At 30.1% G+C, this 20294-nt stretch overlaps 3 protein-coding genes across 3 annotated transcripts; all 3 read left to right on the forward strand.

Annotated features, from left to right (window-relative positions):
* The first annotated feature begins 311 nt into the window (after positions 1–311).
* LOC112692135 (anaphase-promoting complex subunit 10-like) lies at positions 312–2147 on the forward strand. Its single transcript, XM_025566701.1, has 3 exons — positions 312–428; positions 521–660; positions 1708–2147. The coding sequence occupies exons 2-3, from the start codon at positions 534–536 to the stop codon at positions 2145–2147; spliced, it is 567 nt and encodes a 188-aa protein (XP_025422486.1). The 5' UTR covers positions 312–428; positions 521–533.
* Positions 2148–11666: 9519 nt separating this feature from the next.
* LOC112692106 lies at positions 11667–13359 on the forward strand. The gene is made up of 3 exons (XM_025566658.1): positions 11667–11727; positions 12813–13179; positions 13256–13359. Exons 1-3 carry the CDS (start codon positions 11710–11712, stop codon positions 13357–13359), a joined length of 489 nt encoding a protein of 162 aa, XP_025422443.1. The 5' UTR covers positions 11667–11709.
* Positions 13360–13972: 613 nt separating this feature from the next.
* LOC112692107 (dynein regulatory complex protein 11-like) lies at positions 13973–18846 on the forward strand. Its single transcript, XM_025566659.1, has 11 exons — positions 13973–14048; positions 14120–14288; positions 14399–14551; positions 14628–14896; positions 15309–15581; positions 15652–15849; positions 15948–16175; positions 16232–16476; positions 16713–16949; positions 17013–17219; positions 18496–18846. The coding sequence occupies exons 2-11, from the start codon at positions 14134–14136 to the stop codon at positions 18844–18846; spliced, it is 2316 nt and encodes a 771-aa protein (XP_025422444.1). The 5' UTR covers positions 13973–14048; positions 14120–14133.
* Positions 18847–20294: the final 1448 nt, after the last annotated feature.

Genomic DNA, 20294 nt, shown 5'->3' on the forward strand with positions numbered 1-20294 from the left:
CTAAGAAATACTTGATTATAACGCGAATGTGAAATATTGTACAAACCTAAGTCTAATCTCGCTAAAGGGTATAATCACCACATCATGGCAAAGTATAAAAACAATCTATTTCAGTATTTTTTCTCGCTCTATACTGCTACGTAAATTATTATCGAGTTGAACTTTGATTTTTTTGCGATTGACATAATTTTATAATTTATTCGATGAGCCATTATTGCCGGTTGGAATCAAGGTGATAACACTGATCACGAAAATTATGAAACGGACTTCACGAACTTGAACATTTAAAACACCGATGGGTTTAACATATCTAGTTATTAAATACTTTGTTGTTGGACAATATTGTTATTATTAACACAGCCGATATTTATTTATCGTTACACCAGCGATACCTCGCTCTATTGTGATTGTGTATTCTCATTGTTCAAGTAAATTTTTATTATACTACATAAATTAATATTCAAACACTACTTTGCATAAACGTTCTAATTTATTTAATTGTTATTTTGATCCACAATAGGTTTGGCCAAGTAATGGCAATTTCAGATAACAATTATGCTTCTGACGGAGAGAAATTCAATCCCGCGAAAGACGTATATGCCGGATTAGTACGTGAAGTTGGAAGCAACGCTATATGGAGTTTGTCTTCATGCAAATCAGGTAACGTAATGATGTTTTTTCACACCATGAACCTGATTAACTTATCAGCAATTAACCTATTTAAATATGTATGAAATTAAAAATGTTTAAACAAGTACAAGTAATACTATTGGTGGTATGAAGGCATAATAATTGACCATTATAACCATTATCTGCGATAATACTTTTATTGAATGAAGAAAACTGAATAAGATACGATCACACTAGTTTAATTTTTATTTTACATATAATTAATATAACTAATAATTAAACCTAGTTCATAGATATTATTAAGAAACAAATTACAGTCGAATATCTATTTAAAAATGTACTGTATCATACTATCTATTTAACTTTGGAACTATAAAATTTCTATTAAAAAACGTTTCTAATTAACAAATTAAATTCATACTATTATTTTAAAATAAATTTTAAATTATTGTAGTGTATTGACTATGCACTCGTAATAATCTTAAGAAAAAATGTAATGAGCTATAATACGGATGCATATAATATACTAATTATTAATTACTAATTAATTAATTAACGCATATATATTACTAACATACTATTATTCAGTGGCGCAACCAGGATTGGGTTTCCGAGGAGGGAGGGGGGCTTTGGTATTAATATTTTTTTTAACTATAATTGATCTTTAATGATAATCTCTTAAAGAATATTCTTAAACAAAAATATTATCTATGTTGAGCAGCTGAACAATAAACATAATAGTCTATAGCAGAATAGCATTTAAGATTTAAAAATTCAAAAATCTAGGCTAAACGTTTAGATTTTAAAGATACTGAATTTACATTTACCATTTCCCTTATAGTTGAATTAATTTAATATTTTATATGTTTATATTAATCATGAATCATGATATCATATATATAATGATTCATGATGAATATGATATATTCACTTTAAAAGCATGCTTTTAATATATTAACTAATAAGACCTTTCTTATTTAAATGTAAAGAAAAAAAATACTTTCTTTTTAGTTAAATACCTTTTTTAACCTAATTAAACTTTATTTTACGTATCACTTAATTCATTAATTATTTTAGGTTTTGGTGTTGACTATTTAAGAGATAATTGTATGGAAACTTACTGGCAGTCTGATGGTAAACTTCCACATTTAATTAATATTCAATTTAGACGTAAGACAGTTGTGCGTGACTTATGCATATACATTGACTATAGACTTGATGAAAGTTATACGCCTGACCGCATATCAGTACGAGCAGGCACACATTTTAATGATTTACAAGAAGTTGAAGTAGTGAAACTCAATGAACCATGTGGCTGGGTAAGAATAATGACTAAAAATATCAACGATTCACCGTTGAAAACTTATATGTTACAAATTGCTGTTATTACCAATCATAAAAATGGAAAAGATACACATATAAGACAAATCAAAGTGCACTCTCCTATTGAAAAAAAAGACCCTCTTATGGGCGTTTTCAGTACTGTAGAAATGAGACAATTTACAATTATTAAATGAACTATTTAATTAAATTTTTTTTTTTAATAATATTTTAAATGGAATTTAATTAATGTAAATAATTATGAGAATCTATGACATGAAATGTTAATTTAACAATTCTATTTACAACTAAATTACTATTTAAAATGCTTGAAAAACTTTAATTTTATTGACTCAAATGTTAGATCTTTTTAAATCATTTTTTAAACCTAGATATTGTCTATAATTATTTTGTTGAATTATAATTTTAAATAATAAAATAATAATACGCAATTTATAGATTTAAAAAGTGTAACTTAAATTTACCTACTTATTTATGCATTTTTAATGTTGAAGATATTTTGCTATTGTATTATAAAATAAGTTAATAATTTAAAACTGACTTAAGTATTTTACTAAAATATTTTTTTATGTTCTGTATAAAATTGTATTATAGTAAAGATTTATTTATATTTATAATGATCTAGAAAGTGCCATATTTTCTATTGTTACAATCTAGTTTTTGATTTGTGACCAAAATTATTGAATGATTTATATTAAATAAAACATATAAATATATAAAATATTTGTCAGTTAAAGATTATAAGATATATATCATATTAATCTTAAAATCTTCAATTTACAATTATTCTATATATTTACATTTAATGGCAATAATTTAAAATATTTTTTATTTGTATACGTTGTTTTTATAAAATGTAATCATGTATTTACTAATTATATTAAAAAAATCATTTAACATAGGGGATTGGATGAATCATAGGGGTCTAAAAAGACACGAACAAAAGAGTGAAATTAGTGAATTGTTCTTTCAAATGTTAAATCAATATACCGTTGGTTTCGAAAAATGATTTTGAGCGAAGGTGGTTGGTGAATCCAATTATATATACTTGTATTAAAAAATAGTTTGTATTATTGCATTCGTTTAAGAACCACATTAGTTTATACCTATATCTATGTTGGTTAAACATATTTGATAAAAAAAAAATCGCATATAAATATAACCTTTGGGCTTTAAAAAATTTATTTCAAACGTCGATGTTAGCTGTTATACACTATACGTAATATCGATCATTTTGATGAATGATAAGATTTGATTTAAGTTAGATTTATAAGTTCGTTTACCATGGTGTCTAATATTTCATTATCGTACTATGTTCGATTAAGAGAAATTCTACAACAAACCTGTATCCTTAACACGGCGTTCTGTGCAGGCAATTTATGATCATAAATTTTAAAACGTGAACATCGTTTTGGTTTTTTTTTTGTACGAACGCTGTTACATGGAACGAAGGTAACATCTACATGATAAATATCGTATTAATATCTATCAAGTTCCATACCAATGTACTTAAGCCAACCGTCGAAGCCAATTTGGTTTGTATTTAATGCTGGGTCCAACGCTGAGTGTGATTTTTGTTTTGTTTTTATTTTCAAAACTCTTTAAATTGTCCCGTCAATCATAGAACCGTGGTTATACTGGTCGACTACAAATCATGATAAATGTTATAATTCGTAGCATTTCAACGGGTTTTGGTCGTTCCCATGCAGTTGGATTTGTATCCAAATAAATCTGTCAATAACCAAAATAATTACCAATTATAATCATTTTACGCATCGGGTGTTTTTGAATAAATACATTCAATTTATAATATAACGCACCGCAAAACCGAGCCCACGTGGATAATTATAACATGGTTTTAGCATGGTTTTCAAAAGAAGATCGTTTTTTTTTCTTTTTCTGAACATTATTAGATAGAGATGATTTCGCATTCGCAATAATTTTCTTGTTCTTCTATCGTATCTACGACATTGCTGTTTCATAAATAGTTGATTTGCCATTTAGTATTGACTGCTGCGAGTTAGGTATTGATTTTTTTTTTTCTGATCTGTGTAGCCCATTAGTTAAACTATAATTTGTATGTATTGTTAAATTGTAAAAACGAATACATTTTTAAAACGATCCTTTTAAATTAAAGAAATATTGAAAAATCGGAATTTTTCAAAGGCGTAAAATAAAAAAATAATATAAAAACATTTTTAAAACTTCTAAAAATGTACTTACCTTGTTCCGCAGTATCGATAATGTATATCAAAAGAAAAAAAAATCAAATCTAAAACGTGTGCACTTAGTACCAAGTGATACAATAAAGAGAACGCAATGATAACACTATACCTTCAAATGTATATATTGTATACGCTTATCTGGGAATTCAGCAAGGTTAGAAATTTCTAAATTTATCATAAGCTTCATTTTATCTCTAACAAATATAAATTCGATAATGATTTTATGTCATAAGTGGTATATGACACAATCTTAAATTTTCATTTAGGCAAGCTAGATTACGTTTCCGACCACTGTACGGCGCAGGGGAAAAACGACCGAATAATGTTACCGGCCGGAAGTGAGGGAAAAAACCCCTTTACTTCAAAACTTCCGTGTTTGAATATTTACATAAAGGTAGAAATATTTTTTGAAAAGGTTTCGGAACCGGTTTTCGTGCAGAAACTGTTAGCCGGTTTTCGTCGGCGAACGGTTTCGGAAAGACTCGAACCGAAAAAAAAAATAAACCACCGATTTTATACGAGTATACCAGTGCACTTGTACCGACCGTTTATTCGACCCGAAATTCGGGTCGGTTTGATTTTCAACAAAAAAATGTAAAAATTATGTTTGAATATTCTTGCCGAAAACTGTCGACACCATATACTTTTAAAGTAATATTTATGAATTTTTTTATTCATTTTTAAAATAATTTTATCTACCAATTGTTATCGACCATTTACACATTGATTTTTCTATGCGTTGTCATAACGTAAACTCTTGACCGGTCTCAACTGAACAACTGGTGAAAGTATTTAAGCGGTTGAAAAATACGTCGCATTCGTTGTTACTATGTCGAAAATCGAGAAAGAACAACTAATACGTGTGGTATCAGTTAACTCCATATTTTTGAACATAATGTAAAATAGCCAACAGGTACACTGTTGCAGTAAAATGTATGCAACTGCACACTAACTGCGATCGCGTCAGCCGTCGAAAAATGAATGCAGAAAACGTAAAACGTGTGATGATATCCTGTCGTTACCGTCACGATACTACAAGATAGAGATGGGCAACTAAAAATTACTAGAGGGCCAATTTTTAGAAAACTAAAATCTAGCGAGCCAAACATAGGAAAGAAAAAAAGAAAAAAGAGGCCGTTCAAAATATGAATTTTAATTTGCATTTATGTACACAGGGAAATAAAAAATTCAACACACACGACAGCACGATACGAAAAAACTGATATAGTTAAATAGTTCTGCACAAACAGCTATGATTGATAGCTGTACGTGTACGTACACATGACATTTAGACAAAATTTAACTACAGATATATGTTAGTATATATCTGTGCATTTAAAGATGTTTAATACCAGATAACAATTATTAAATCGATAAGATAGAGTATAGACCAGCGGTGCTCAACCTTTCTGAGTTCGCGACCCTCTATAATGTTATCAATGTGTCCAACGAACCTTTTGTAATGTAAGCGTTGAAAATTTAGTGTAATTATTGTATTTATTTGTGTATATATTTATATATTTTACAAAAAAAAATATATATATATATATATATATATATATTGTAAAATCCGATTGGCGTTAATTAATAGAAAAATGATGTAAATTTTAACATTTATTTAATTTGACGACTCTTTTGCCGTTGTTGGTTGAAAACAATTATTTTTTCACACGATGCGACCCTGAAAAAATTGTGGGCGATCCCCGGTTGAGAATCGCCGGTACAGATGATGCATTTTAAAATTGTACGATGCAATTTGAAAACATAGCACGGGCCGCCAGTTGCCCACTCCTGGTACAAGAGATCGATAATGTTCCGCTATCGGTTCGGAGCTCGAGGACAGCGAACGGGCGACAGCTATTACGATCGAGCCGAATATTTTCCGGTCCGGGTCTATACCGCGCGGCGAATCGGCCGCGCGATACGATCGTCGACCGTACACGACGTGGTCCGTTTCGGCCGGGGCACACAATGGACGCGCGGCGCAACCTCTCTCGCGCCCGTCCCTATCGTCCGCCACATCGACGCGTCTCCGTCGCGTCCGCGTTTTCGCCTATCTGTCCGCCGTATCGTTGTCGCGTGACGTTGACGTGTCCGCCGAGTATTATTACATTATTGTGTTATGTATTACGGAACGTCACGGGGACGCACACGTGTCGGTCATGCGATGACGCGGGGCTTTTCTTTTTTTTGTTCTCCTCCGCACGGTTCTCGTCTCGCTTTCGTCGTCGCCCGCACGGCCAGGGCCGAGGGGCGACGCGACCATTTTTCCCCGGGCTCCGTGGTCGGAATACATTTTCGTGGGGGCCCCCACAAATTCTTGACGTATAATTATTATTGCCTCGATTGCACCGAGTAATTTTATACGCTGCGTGTCGGCGATTACGTTGAGCGATTAAATTGTAAGTAATATGAATAACGTTCAATTATACAATGTAAATATGTAACGCAGTACATGCGTTTAAATGAGCTTGGTTCGGAAAAATACGTTTGCGAGAATTTTGTTATTCTCAGTGAGTAATTTTTGTTTATCGTGTCTTTAACGGTCGAAGGGCCCTCGAATTAATTTGCCCCTGGTCTCGAAAAATCTTGGGACGGCCCTGCGCGCGGAGCACAACCATTTCGGAAGAGAACGGCGTCGACGCGTCGTACAGGATATTAGAAAACCGCGTCGTGTTCAGTCCGACGATCATTCATCAGAAATTCTTATTCGTCGGCGTTCGACGTCCGTAAAAGTTCGAAACGCGGCCGACGAATCGCGAAGCAACGTCGCATCGAATGCCGAACGAATTTGTTTCGCCGAACGTCCGTTTTGTAATTCGTTTCGGTTAGATATAAAAAGATTTTTTTTTTTTTCAGTTTCCACCCCACGAATGGTTAGTTTGTCGAGTATTCTATTGTGATTTTAACACGTGTGTCAATAGAATTTAAACAATTAATATCGTACGTTTACACAACAAGGAGGACGAAAATTAATTCGTGTAGTATATGAAGTGCGACGAGAAAAAAACCCAAAACGAACAATGTCATATTAAGGAAACGGCATCAGCAGAATAACAATAACGTTTTCGTTTTAAAAATACAAAATAATAGGGTATAAAATAATGTATATATGAAATTTAATACACTGTTCGTTCGGTGCGATGTCATCGGTATGCAATCAGTACATTAGTTGTGAATTTGAGATACTCCAAAAACTCTGTTGGACCGGTATAGTACATCCTATCCATTGTTACATTATTTCAAAATTGTTTTTTGGTTAGTACGTTATAAAAAAAAGAAGACGTTTCTGGTTGGATTTACATGGTATAACTATGATTTGTATTCCACCTACGAACCACCACAGCTACATAATAATATAATATACTTATAAAACGTATGAGAGACGTGATCGGGCGGGCTTTTATTTCGATGGAAACGAATAACGTTTTTGTTATTATTTTTTTTTTCAACTGGAATACGTAACTAACAAACGAAGATTGGCATAATAATATAATTTTAACATATTTTCACATTTTAAGCTATGATTTACGTGCGATAAATGTATTTGGTTTCACGATGATGATTTTCATTTTTCAGTTATTCAAGTATTATAATTATAGTTTTATTTAGCATGTTAATTAAAAAATAATTGTGTAAAATATGGATTTACTTGTAGAATATTAATCCAGCATGAAACCTTTATGGATGATTAATTCATATTAAAATTCCTATATTAACTAGGAGGGTTCTTCATTTTGATAATTTGCTTATTGATAATGTTTTATTCATAAAGGGTTGAAGAATATAAAATTAACAAATCGATAAAATGCATTCGTACACTACTAGAATTCTAAGTACAAAATATATAATATATATATATTATATATTATATATAATATATAATATAAAATTTCAAATCTCAATACTTACGTTTCTTCTGGTAAATATAAATTTTGTTTTCTTCGGTAAAACATTGCTTTTATTTTGAAAACTGATATTTTAACGTAAGAAAATCCTATATTTTGAAAAATATTCGATTTAAGGTTATTTATTGTACATGCATTCAATAATACCTTTTTGTTATATAACTTTCAGTTCAAGTCTTTGCTCGAACGAGATGACTTGTGGTTTTTTATAAACTATTAGCGTGATTTTAAAATTATCAAACCGTCTTTGGTACGACCTAAAGAAAGTTCATGATGCTTGTACGCTTAAGCCGTAAATGTTGTATAAACTAACCAATAAAATTGGCTGCTCTTTTATCGTGTCCTCTATATCTCGCCTAAGTATGTTCTGTACCTAAAAAACCGAAGGAGAATACATATCAATACTGAACACTGCACTGGAACGCATTTAATTTATTGAAATCGGGTCGCACACCCATCACTACATGAATCGGAATGATTGCAATACATATGCATGAATTGTAATATTATCGAATCGAGAATTCACGATACAACAACAACATGTCAATATTGTATTATTACCTGTTTTCATAAGATTTTTATAATTATATATTATAGAATTTCAATATACACACTTGTACAGTTCGACCGCAGCTGCAAGTCGGTCGATATAATATATTTTACGTGTGGTCGAGCCCGTCCACACGTATAAGTCGTAAAAATCGGATACCACATCGATTGAACACAAGCTAAATCGTGTTTTAAACGTCCGTACGCTCTAGATTTGCATAATATATCTATATACCAAAAAACAATAGCACTTATACTTATGGACTGTAGCACTTAACACGTATACACAAGTGTTCAAGTTATATTACGTCATATTATTATTATTATCACCGGCCGCAATAAAAAAATACGATTTTTCCCTGCAACGGATTCCATCGCGAATCTAATCGCAAATCGTTATCAATTATATATTGTGTATAATGCACGTCGCGACCTAACCCTTATGGGTGGTGGTACGGCATGTGAATACCATTTTTGCATATTGGCTCACACGCCCGTATTACTAAACAATAATTATTTTTGTCGCTTTACTTATTATATAATCGTCACTATTTTAGTAAAAAATACACGTCCGTTGTGTATACATTCGTGACTGCAGATTTTAATTCGCCGATGGATATCTTTCAACACAAGAAGCAACATAATTAAAATTATGCAATAGAGTAATAGAATCGCGAATACGTGGTAGTCGCTAATTTACGCGTTTACGTATTCTAAATTGCAACATTGTTCTTATTGATGATCTGGAACTTTTCGAAGAACAAGCTGCTTTTTTTTTTTCATTCTAATCAATGAATTCAGATACAATATTGGTATTATTATTATTTTCATGTAGAACATCATTTGTAGGTAAGTACATACTAATAGTTCAATAGAAGCTTATTAACCGGTTTAGTAGTGAGATTTAACATTTTTTTTAAGCCTAATAAATACTAACTATATATAGGTACCTTAATACACAAATGACTATTTTACACGTGTATATACCATCAGATACGTATACGTGTAGAAACGACATCCTGCCCTGATTGAGAAGTGTGTGTGTCGTAATTGCGCAATTACAATTTTTCGAATAGATACTAATTTTAAAGTCTTCAAGGAAGATAGCACCCTCAATTTATTATGTTCTAGCGATGGATTGCTAGCGATTGAAATTAAGAGACAGTATGATTTTTAATTTAAAAAAAGCCCAGATCCGTGAGTATATAAAAATACGTGATCTATGAATAATGTACATTTTTTGTACCTAATTAGTTTATATAGGATTTGTGTCATATGCCAAGCCTTTAAAATAATTTTTATCTCATATTTCCATAATTAGGAAGTTTTAATATTGCAATTATTAAACGTTAGGTTATAGATAATAAGTATGATTTGCACGCTTTTTTTAGGAAAATTGCTCTAAGTTTGTCGAACAATATTTTAGACGGTTTGGTGGTTTGACGAAAATTATATATAGATAATATAAATGAAATTGTATAATTATTTCTGTGTAGATTATGTATAAAATTATTACTTAAGAGTCATTGCAATAATATAGACATTTCGAAAGCCGTTCTCGTTTGAAGTATTTTTAAACCTTAAACAACTATATCTGTGATCTAAACGAGTCAAGTGTTTCGTATACCTACGTCCGTTTTTAAAATTATTTTAACACTGAAATTATGTCGAGGTATTATATTATTGAAGGACTATGCACTCAATATTATTATTGTTACAATGAACAATAAAAAAAACTGTTTCAAAATAAGTGATTCATATTTTTCCTGTTTGCCATGCATTGATTAGTAATTTTTAATACATAGTATTTACAAGGTCTAATTTGTGAATAATTTATTATTTCATGACTTTGTAAAATTTTATTATAACCCATTATATTTTCATAATTGTATACATTATTATTATGTGTTTCTAGAATGTTAAAACCCCTCTAGTTACGATGAGTGGACCAAATAATTATTTTACAAAACAACATGTAATGATTTGAGCACAATTTAAATTTATATAAAAGGTATATGCTATGTCCACAATAATTGATGAATATTTATAATAACCATAGGTTTAAGAGGATTTGTAATATTTTTGTTAAGGTTTTATGATATACATACGTCATTCATTCAAAACAAAAGTTTCTAAAAATAGTCATATATAGAGCAGAAGAAACATTTCAATTACATCAACATTTTGACAGTAATTTCGCTTATTTAAAAAAATTGTATTAGTAAATAATATGTGGAATTCGTTGATTAAAGATTTTAAAATCGCAATTTTACTATTTACAAAACCTTAGCATTATTTTTGTGTTTTTACATTTTTTCTATTCAGGAACAATGTGTTATTGTATTCTTAAGTTATAACAGAGCCTAATTTGTAAATCAGTTGTTTTCAGTTCAGAAGTTATTCAATAAAATGAAACCATTTTTTTATATGAAATTATTTTGCAGTAGAAAAAAAAATAAATGGTATATATAGTTTTATTTTTTTACAAAAACAATATTTAAATAATAATAATAAACTATAATTACTACTATATGTATTATTCTAAAATCGTTAACAATAGATTTATATATTTATGTAAAAAAATATTTGTTATACTTGTATATTATATATTATACTATTAACGACCGTTTAAAAAATAAAATAAATGATGGATCGTTAACATTTTATGGATTTGCTGTTGGATATTTGCGAAGGATTTATAAAACGGAATTGTGTGTGCTCGATTTATTGGTACAAAAAAATATATAATACTCCAATATACTAAATAATAATCGGTCCGTAGGAAGGAATACTCCACAGATAAAATATTTAATAGTATTTTATAATATTCCGATTTTGAATAAATTGTTTTTATTCGTAGACGTTTATTGCATTGTTTCTGTATTTTGAGAGGGGTATTGATGAAAATGCGTGTAGAAAAATAGATTTCGATTTGTATTTATATCTGGGCGCAATAGATTACGAACGTAGGTGGATTAGAGGAGGAACTACACATTGTCAACGGCAAAAAAGAACTCATTGTCAAAAAATATTTCTACGTTCATCGTAAAATTGCCATGAATTTGATGAGACAAGTATGTAATGATAATGATAATTAACGATTAATTATAGTTTCTTCGGACAGTGTCACACTCTCGTTGTATTACGAAAACGTAATGAATCCAGATTTTTATCTGTCCGTTTGCATTTGTATTCCGCGGTAAACTTATATGTCGATGAAATGCACTTGATTTTGTTGTTGATATTATCGATTTGAATCAAACATAGATTTATTTGTTAAAAATAAAACCTTGATGATGTAAGACGAAGACTTAAATTAATATTGATCAAGTGGCCTCAAGCTAACAGAAAGCCTTCGGCACTCATGTACACCACGAGAATAAAACAATATGATTGTTTCAAATAGAAAAATAAACAATTGTGTAATTATAATTAGATCAAGTACAAGTGTCGTTAACAGTGTACATATTTTCATAATTCTCTCGCGAATACAAATGGAGTCTTCTTCCGGCGATTAAAAGTGCTCTTAAAAATCGGCAAAAATCGATGAATCGACATATTTCCCGAAATCCTGGCACATAAATAAAATACGTTCAAGGTCGAGAAGTAAATTGTTCCACGAACTATTTATCTTAAACCATAGTGTCTTGTTTATCAGAATATCTTTAAAACATATTTTCATGCCTAAATACTATCACAAAAGATTTATAAAATATTAATAGTTGATAGTTTTTTCAAATTTCCAAAACATTTGAATACACTTTTTTTTATGCTGTGAATGTGGATGTACATTTAAATCTCGGAAGACCTCTATCAAGTTAAAGCTATGTTTTACATTCTCGTGAAAAGGAATCAAATCCCAACTTGTTGGAAATTATGTATGCATAGTATTCTGAATAATAAATAACAACTGTAAGGCTTATTATAATTTATATTTTCTGAAAACATTTTTTTTTAAACATTTAAAACGTATTGAGAACCGTTAGTTAAAAATCAAGTTTGTCGTATCGTTGTAAAGTGGATTTTTTATTTCTTTTTTTATAGTTTTTGTTTCTAATTGATAAAAAAACTCAAAATGGGTGAAGAATAAAACAATAGAGTAAAAAGAAAGACGACTTGAATTTGTTTTGTAAAAATTGTTTATTGATTTTTGTTACAGTTTTGTGAAAATTATAATACACCCCCAACTAAGTTTCCGGAACCGCCCATAAGACCGTACTCACTGATTTTTCTCACTGTTTACCATCTCGCATTCCTACGACGGTTCGTTAGGGCCCTGGTCATAATATTGTCGTTGTTGGTCTGCGTTACAGTACAGCATTCCTACGTTTGCCTTTCGCGAAATCCTTTTGGTGAAACATCAGACGTCGAGGCCATCATTACACATGACAGCGCGAAAGTCCAATGCAAAATGCACAGCTGCCCGGTGGCGGCAACATTTAACGCTTCGTCTGTACACTTGGTCTTTAACGGCAAAATCAAAATTTCGATCAAACTTCAGGATCTTAAAGAACAACCCTCAATTAGTGAATTTAAATTTTTTCAGATTTTTCCCAAGTGTTTTTAGTAAAAAAAAAGCACATCTGTCCATTTATGACTCAGTGTACAGACGTTTAAGGGTTAAATGCAAACGGAACGTGTACGTTGTAACGGGCCAGACAACTCACGGCTCTGCTGCCCGAGAATCGAAGATTGTTTACCGTTAACGCGAGATACAAGCACGGGATCTGACAAAGGGTTAAGCGAGCGTCCCGAATATCGGACGGACATGGAGCACAAGGCACGTATTGAACCGATTTAATTATAGTGTATATTGTGCATCAATTTTGTCGGTGTAACTTACATGGTCGTTCACTTAGAATTAAATTCATGATAGCTCTGCAAAAGACGTTGTAAAACCGTTGGTTGTACTAGCAAGGCAAAAGCAATGAGAATCGAGGACGGATCCGTTAAAATTGCAAATAATTCGTTGCAGTATCCGAATCATTATAGTTCTGATAAATCATGAAGACTCGTTATGGTGCAAAATGCAAGCAAACGAAAAACCGTAACTGTGCGTGTAGGCAATACACGACGGATTTGCTGATCGGTGATGGCAGTCGGTCATGATTACCATCGGAATATCTCAATATTTACGAGTATAGACCAATACGTGGGTAAATAATACATTTACATTATATAACGTATTGTCATCACATGTACTTGCGAAGAAAAACGAAGAGTTAATTATTTACTAGTTTATGCCTATATTCGTATAAATATTTCGTTTATGAGGAAAATACAGTTTTTAGTATTTATTGACCGAACTGTGTATATAATGTTTAAACATATTTTTTTTGTTACTCGTTCGAGCCTTGTTGCCGTACAAATTTCAACAACACAATTATATAAACAAGTACTTGTCACGTTTTTCTCTTTATTAGGATAACTACATTTATTCCTATTATTATTTCCAATTTTATCTAGCACCGCAGAACTCCATGTCAATGGTCGAAGCTTTGGAATGGATGAACTCCATGAAATGTCTTAGGCAGATCTGTAAGGATGATGAAAAATTCATGAACACAGACAGAAATCTAAATTTGGATAGTAACAGTGAGAGGGTGCGCGACAACGTGGCCAAGCTTTACGTCAGGTAAGTACTAACCTGAAGTATTATATGTTACTGATGTAAATGATCGTTTTGCGATTTGGCAAGAAAAAAGTGTATATTTATTCGTTCTTCTATTTTTCTATTGATTTTAGATATATGGTAACCAGTAATCAACTAAATGAATGTTACAAATACATTATACAACCACAAATACGAATTCTAATAAAAAAAACAGTAATGTGCATGTATGGACGTATATTTGAGCTTAAACAAATTCTTGTCAATGAAGATTCATCAATATATACGTACGTTTAAGAGTTATTAAATGTGTTTTATTTTATTTAGTGTGTTAATACTAAATATTCATTGATATAAGTACAGACCAATAATCACAGAATTAGTTTTTATGAAAATATTGTACGAAAAGTTTGAATTAAAAATACCTGAATATTTTCGAGAGGAGAGGCAATTATTTTTGAATGACATGGATAGCGAAATCGATAATATAAAAATATTATACAGCGTGAAAAACAATAATGATTTAAACCAACTACAAGAAGAAATAAGCATAACAGAAGAACAAAGTGTCTTTGATAGTCAATTCATCAGTCAAGAAGTAACAGAATCAAATTCCGTAAACGTTAATGAAGGTAAAATTGTTTCTATAGCTTGAGTTATTTTTAAATTAAATGTCATTGAAAAATAATATGAAATAATGTTAGAACGGTATGGAAAAATAGTTTATCGGTAAAATAAAAATAAAAAACGTAGTTTCACTTCTATTTTAAATTTCAAGCTACTTATACCAATGGTTCCCAATATTCTAAATTTTAAGGCCCCTTGTATATATTTAAAAACCTCACGCTGCCATCCTCAAAAGTTGAGCATTTTGACTACCTACCTTATTCCTGTATACTCTTTAAATAAATATAATAATATTATATAATATATATATATATATAGTTTATATATTGTTTTTAAATAATAGTTATTACATATTAACGTATTGACTATTATTTATTTTTAATGCAATTTTTTCATGTACTTGACATTTTCTTATAGGAGATATTATGACTTACAAAATACCAGATTTTAACATGACCGAATTACTAGACGAAATCCAAGAAAAACAAAACAAAGCGGACATGATGTTAAGGACAGCCTTAAATAATTATGAAGAACGTTTTAATCAGATCTACAAATTTATAATAATGGATAAGATCCAAGACCTTTTACAAGCATATATATGGATATATTATAAAAAAACTAAAAATTTACCGTCTTGGCCAGAAGACCCAACGCCAATGTTCACCAACAACGATACATCTACACTAAGTAAAGACCACGTTTTAAATACTATTATACCATCAGCAAAAATATAATGTTAATAATGATATAAATTTAGTTTTGTCGAATGCTGTCTTAAAGAATATATCGGATATTTACGATATGTTAGAATCACACGAACAAGTACCACTCGGTGGGCCAAACATTTTCAATACGTACAATTGGACAACTGAAGTAACTGAAATAATTGCACCGTTAATTGTAGGATTTGAAAACGAATCAACCAAAGAAAATAAACAGAATGATAACACAGTAAGCAAAGAATAAATGTATTATGTAAAAAAACAAATCATATGAACCCTACGCAAGTATAATATCCGTAAAATATGTGTATATAGGAAAAAATAAGTACAGGTGTAGAGGTTATTCAGGAAAAAAGTGAACTAACGAAATGGTTTACAGAAGTATTCGACGAATATGATAGATTTTGGACCGTAGATAGTGTACTTAATGAAAAACCTAAAGAAAATTTGATCAAAGCTATAATTTTTGCAAAATATAAAGTTGAACTTAGAACTATGGCGTATACAACTATGAATGAAAATCTTGAAAGGCTTAAAATAACGCGTAGTCGTGATATAGGTATGAATATTTGATTATTGAAGCATTTATAAGTAATTAAATAAAATTAACCATAGGAATAAAGTATGTAACACCAAAAACAAAAAAATCCAAATTCAAAGGTTCTAAAAAGAAATCTTCCAAAAATCTTCCCCCAACTTTGGAAGAGATATTAGAAGAATTTGTAAGAAATAAAATGCTTAAAAATTCAACAACCACTAAATTTGATGACTTTTTCGGAGAAGTGTCATATAGCGCTAATGTATTAAGAGAAGAACCACATTATTATGACCATCCGTATGGTTTAGGTGATTTACGCCAAGTACGTTCACAAAAGATATAGAGTGTTTTTCTTATATTAGTCATTATGCTTTGTACACATTATATCATATATCTTCCGAATATTATATTTTCTTTTGATCATTAGCTATAAATGTATAATTATTTCAAACAATTTATTTCTTAATTAATTTAAACGTTTTATTTTTTCATGGAGTTAGTATTAAACAATGTCATACATATTATACGCATAATATTATTTATTAAATATTTACACAGATTATTAAAGAACAATATGTAATTGGTTTGATTTCTTCGGACCTTCGTTCATTGAATCAAATACATTTTCATTCATCCTTTTTGATAGCTGGCCCTGAAAAATCTGGCAAGTCTTTATTAATAAACGCTATATGTACGGAAACTGGTTCGTTAAAGATTGAACTAAATTTTAAAAATTTGTTTGAATATTATCCAGATGTTAAAAAAATTAATACATTGGTCCTTAAAATTATCATGGTAATGTATTTTATATCATATTAAGAGCAATACAACTATTCCGGTATATCTTATACTATACAGTTTGCCCGAGCACATCAACCTGTAGTAATTGAAGTCGACTTAGCAGATATTCCATTTTATAAGAAAATTCCAAAAGATTTTAAAATGTTCAAGCCAGACTTAATGGTAAAATTGTTGTCAAAACTTTTACAACAACTAAAAAAAACTGAACGAGTAATAGTTATAGGGAAAGCCATAAGTCCATGGTTAGTTGCTGAAAAAAAATTGGTATGTGTCAAAGATACTATATTACTATATTTTTAATTTTAATACGATATCGTAAATTGTATTGATTAATAATATTAATTGTTTTTCAATTGATATTTCAATTAAAAAAATCAATAAATACCTACACAAAACTTAACAGTTAATACTAATTCGTAAGAAAAAGCTACCTCACTATTAACTCACATTAAAATAAAACCACTCCCGAAAAACATATGTTAATTTCTAAGTTTAATATTTTTCATCGTGATCTATGAGTCCCAAATAAAATACAATTAATACTTTATTAGTTAGCATGAGTATGATTTCTAAATGATGAATATACTGTAATAAATATATAATATATTAACTGATTTGTATAATATAAATGATTCCTAAATGAATTTAAGTATAAGATGATTTCATTAATTCAAATCCATTAAAACATTTCATACTACTAATCAGGCTTAAGTGATAAATGTAATAGATTATATTCGGTGATAATTCCAGTATCTATATAGATTTTACGGAGCATCCGAGGTGAGTCTCGGGTTCTAGAGGCTTATCGCAAGTATTGTACTAGTTGGGTCACGGATTTTTATAGGTACTAAATTAGTTGGGTTCTGAATTATTTTAGGTATTACATTAGTTTTTGAATATTTTTTGGAAAGTACTACATTTTAATAACATTTTCCTTCTCATTTTAACAGACTTAGATCTGTGTATGATCTATTTAGACCACAGGTATGGTGAAAAATTTATTTTATAGTTGTTTTTTTTTCTGTTTTTTAGTTTATTTTCCATTAAAATATAAATTATTAGAATTGTGTTGTAAAAATATTAAAAATGTTAAAAATTATATAATATAAATAAAAATTAATGGAAAAGAAACTAAAAAACAAAAAAAAAATCTATAACAATCATTTTTAACCATACATGTGGTCTAAATAGATCATACACAGTCCTAAGTTTGTTAAAATAGGAAGGAAAATGTTAGTATAATATAGTACTTACCAATAAATATTCAGGAACTAGTGTAGTACTTATAAAAATCCGGGACCCAACTAGTGTAGTAATTTTAAATTCGGGACCCAATTCGGATGCAGCCAGATTTTAATCTTAGCAATTTAATCTATGACGAACTCGTTGATCATTTTATTTTTCAAAATTAATTTTAATATTCTAATATTTAATGTTTTCATACTTAACGATCGAAAATAATTTACGTATATTATTACGTAAACTCGTACATTATCCAAGCGAGAATAAATATAGAATATTGATAAATATTTACTTTTAGACACGAGTATTTCAAACGATCTTGTTCACTGTACCTGACTACGAGACAATACTGTTATTCATCACCGATTTACTGATGAGTTATTCAATGGTTCGCGAAGAAATCCCAATTACAGAACTGACCACAATGATGTTTGGTTATCCAAGACAGATAATAGCCGATATAGTGGCAAAAGTAATGACCCCTGGAAGGGTGTTATCACTCGCGAATAATCGTTTGGATCCCAAAGAATTTATTCCCGTAATGATAAACTATCCAAAGGATCCAAATCTATGCGATAAATATCACAATTGGTATAGAAAATTTATACCTATGGGCAAAAGGAGAAGATTAGAAATGGAAAAAAAATAATAATATTAACAAATTAAAATCCGAAAATTAATTTTTAGAGTATCAACCTCAAAACAATTGTATTAAGATTTTATTTTTATTTTTTGTAACAAGTAATTAGGCGCTTAAAAAAGTAAGAAACGTAACGGAAACTTACAACAAATACAATTACTATGGTTTGTGTTGATGCAATGATGCAATAGTGCCCATACCAATCGATCCAAATTGAATGTTGAAGGAAAATCTAAAAATATTGTAACTGTGCACGTGTCAAGTTGTATCGAACATATTTGTTATAGAGTTGAGTTTGCACGTTATACTTATTTCTAAAGTCATCGCACGTTATGTCTAAACGCAATTCCAAATTTTCTGGTTGTCTTTGACTAATGTCTATTCCTACTGCACTGCGCACGTGGGGATGGGTGGATGAGTTTCTGTAGTTTCTTAGCGTGGCTATATACGAAATAGCAAGCATATGTCTTTCCCTTGAGCGATGCAACATAACTATTGCGGTTTTGTGTAAACGATAATATATGTTTCTAGTCTTACGAGGAAACACTAATTTTCGAAACACTGATTTACATAAACATAATTAACAAACATACATTTATTATTGATGGAAGTGTTGCATAGTCAAATCGTTTTTATAGATTGGAAATCCGTGCGATGTGTGTAGTACGAATGTCGTTGTACTTGTACAACATGTACTTGTTCAGTGGCGGCTCGTAAGGTTCATACAAAGTGGTGCGCAAATAATTTGTAAGATAATTATGTATGCTGGTTGAAAAAAAAAATTATTTTGTTATAGGTATTTAGAACACACATGTTAGCATTTAATTTTCTTAAGCTCTCTAAGCTTTTCGTCACGGTAAAATAAAAAAAAATAAAAATAAGCAAAAAATAGGTTATTTTGCATGAACACAAAATCCTTGATCGAAACGATATAAATAAGTCTGATGCTTACATACGTGCCCCAAACAATCATGTATAACTAATCGAGGTGTCTACGCGTGTTGCTAATTTTTCTCCGCTAATTATTTAATTGCTATCAAATACATTTCTCAACACACGAAAAACTGCAAAACATTTTTTTTTTTTTTTTTTTATAAATATTTTTGTTAATTATAAACTATGTGCATAATAACCGATTATAATTTACCATAGGAATCTAATAGTTTTTTTTATAATTTTTTTTGGGTGGTTTACTTGCTCATGCACACCATAGCACGAGTCGCCAAGGTACTTGTGGTTGGTTGATTTGGGAATGATACTTTTCAGTACTTTTCAACGGATTTCGTAAAATGATCGAAAACTAAAAACCAACGCATATATGCGAACTATAGTTCGCAACACGGCCTATGTTCCACAAAGCCGATCTCGTCTCGAAGTTTCCGTCAAATATTTTATTTTAGAATAATATATATACGCGATGTTTTTAACGGATATTTTAATTTTTGCTGTGAAAAAAA

This window comes from Sipha flava, unplaced genomic scaffold, assembly GCF_003268045.1.
Source record: "Sipha flava isolate LNK unplaced genomic scaffold, YSA_version1 70_pilon_pilon, whole genome shotgun sequence".
In the NCBI taxonomy this organism is placed as follows: domain Eukaryota; kingdom Metazoa; phylum Arthropoda; class Insecta; order Hemiptera; family Aphididae; genus Sipha; species Sipha flava.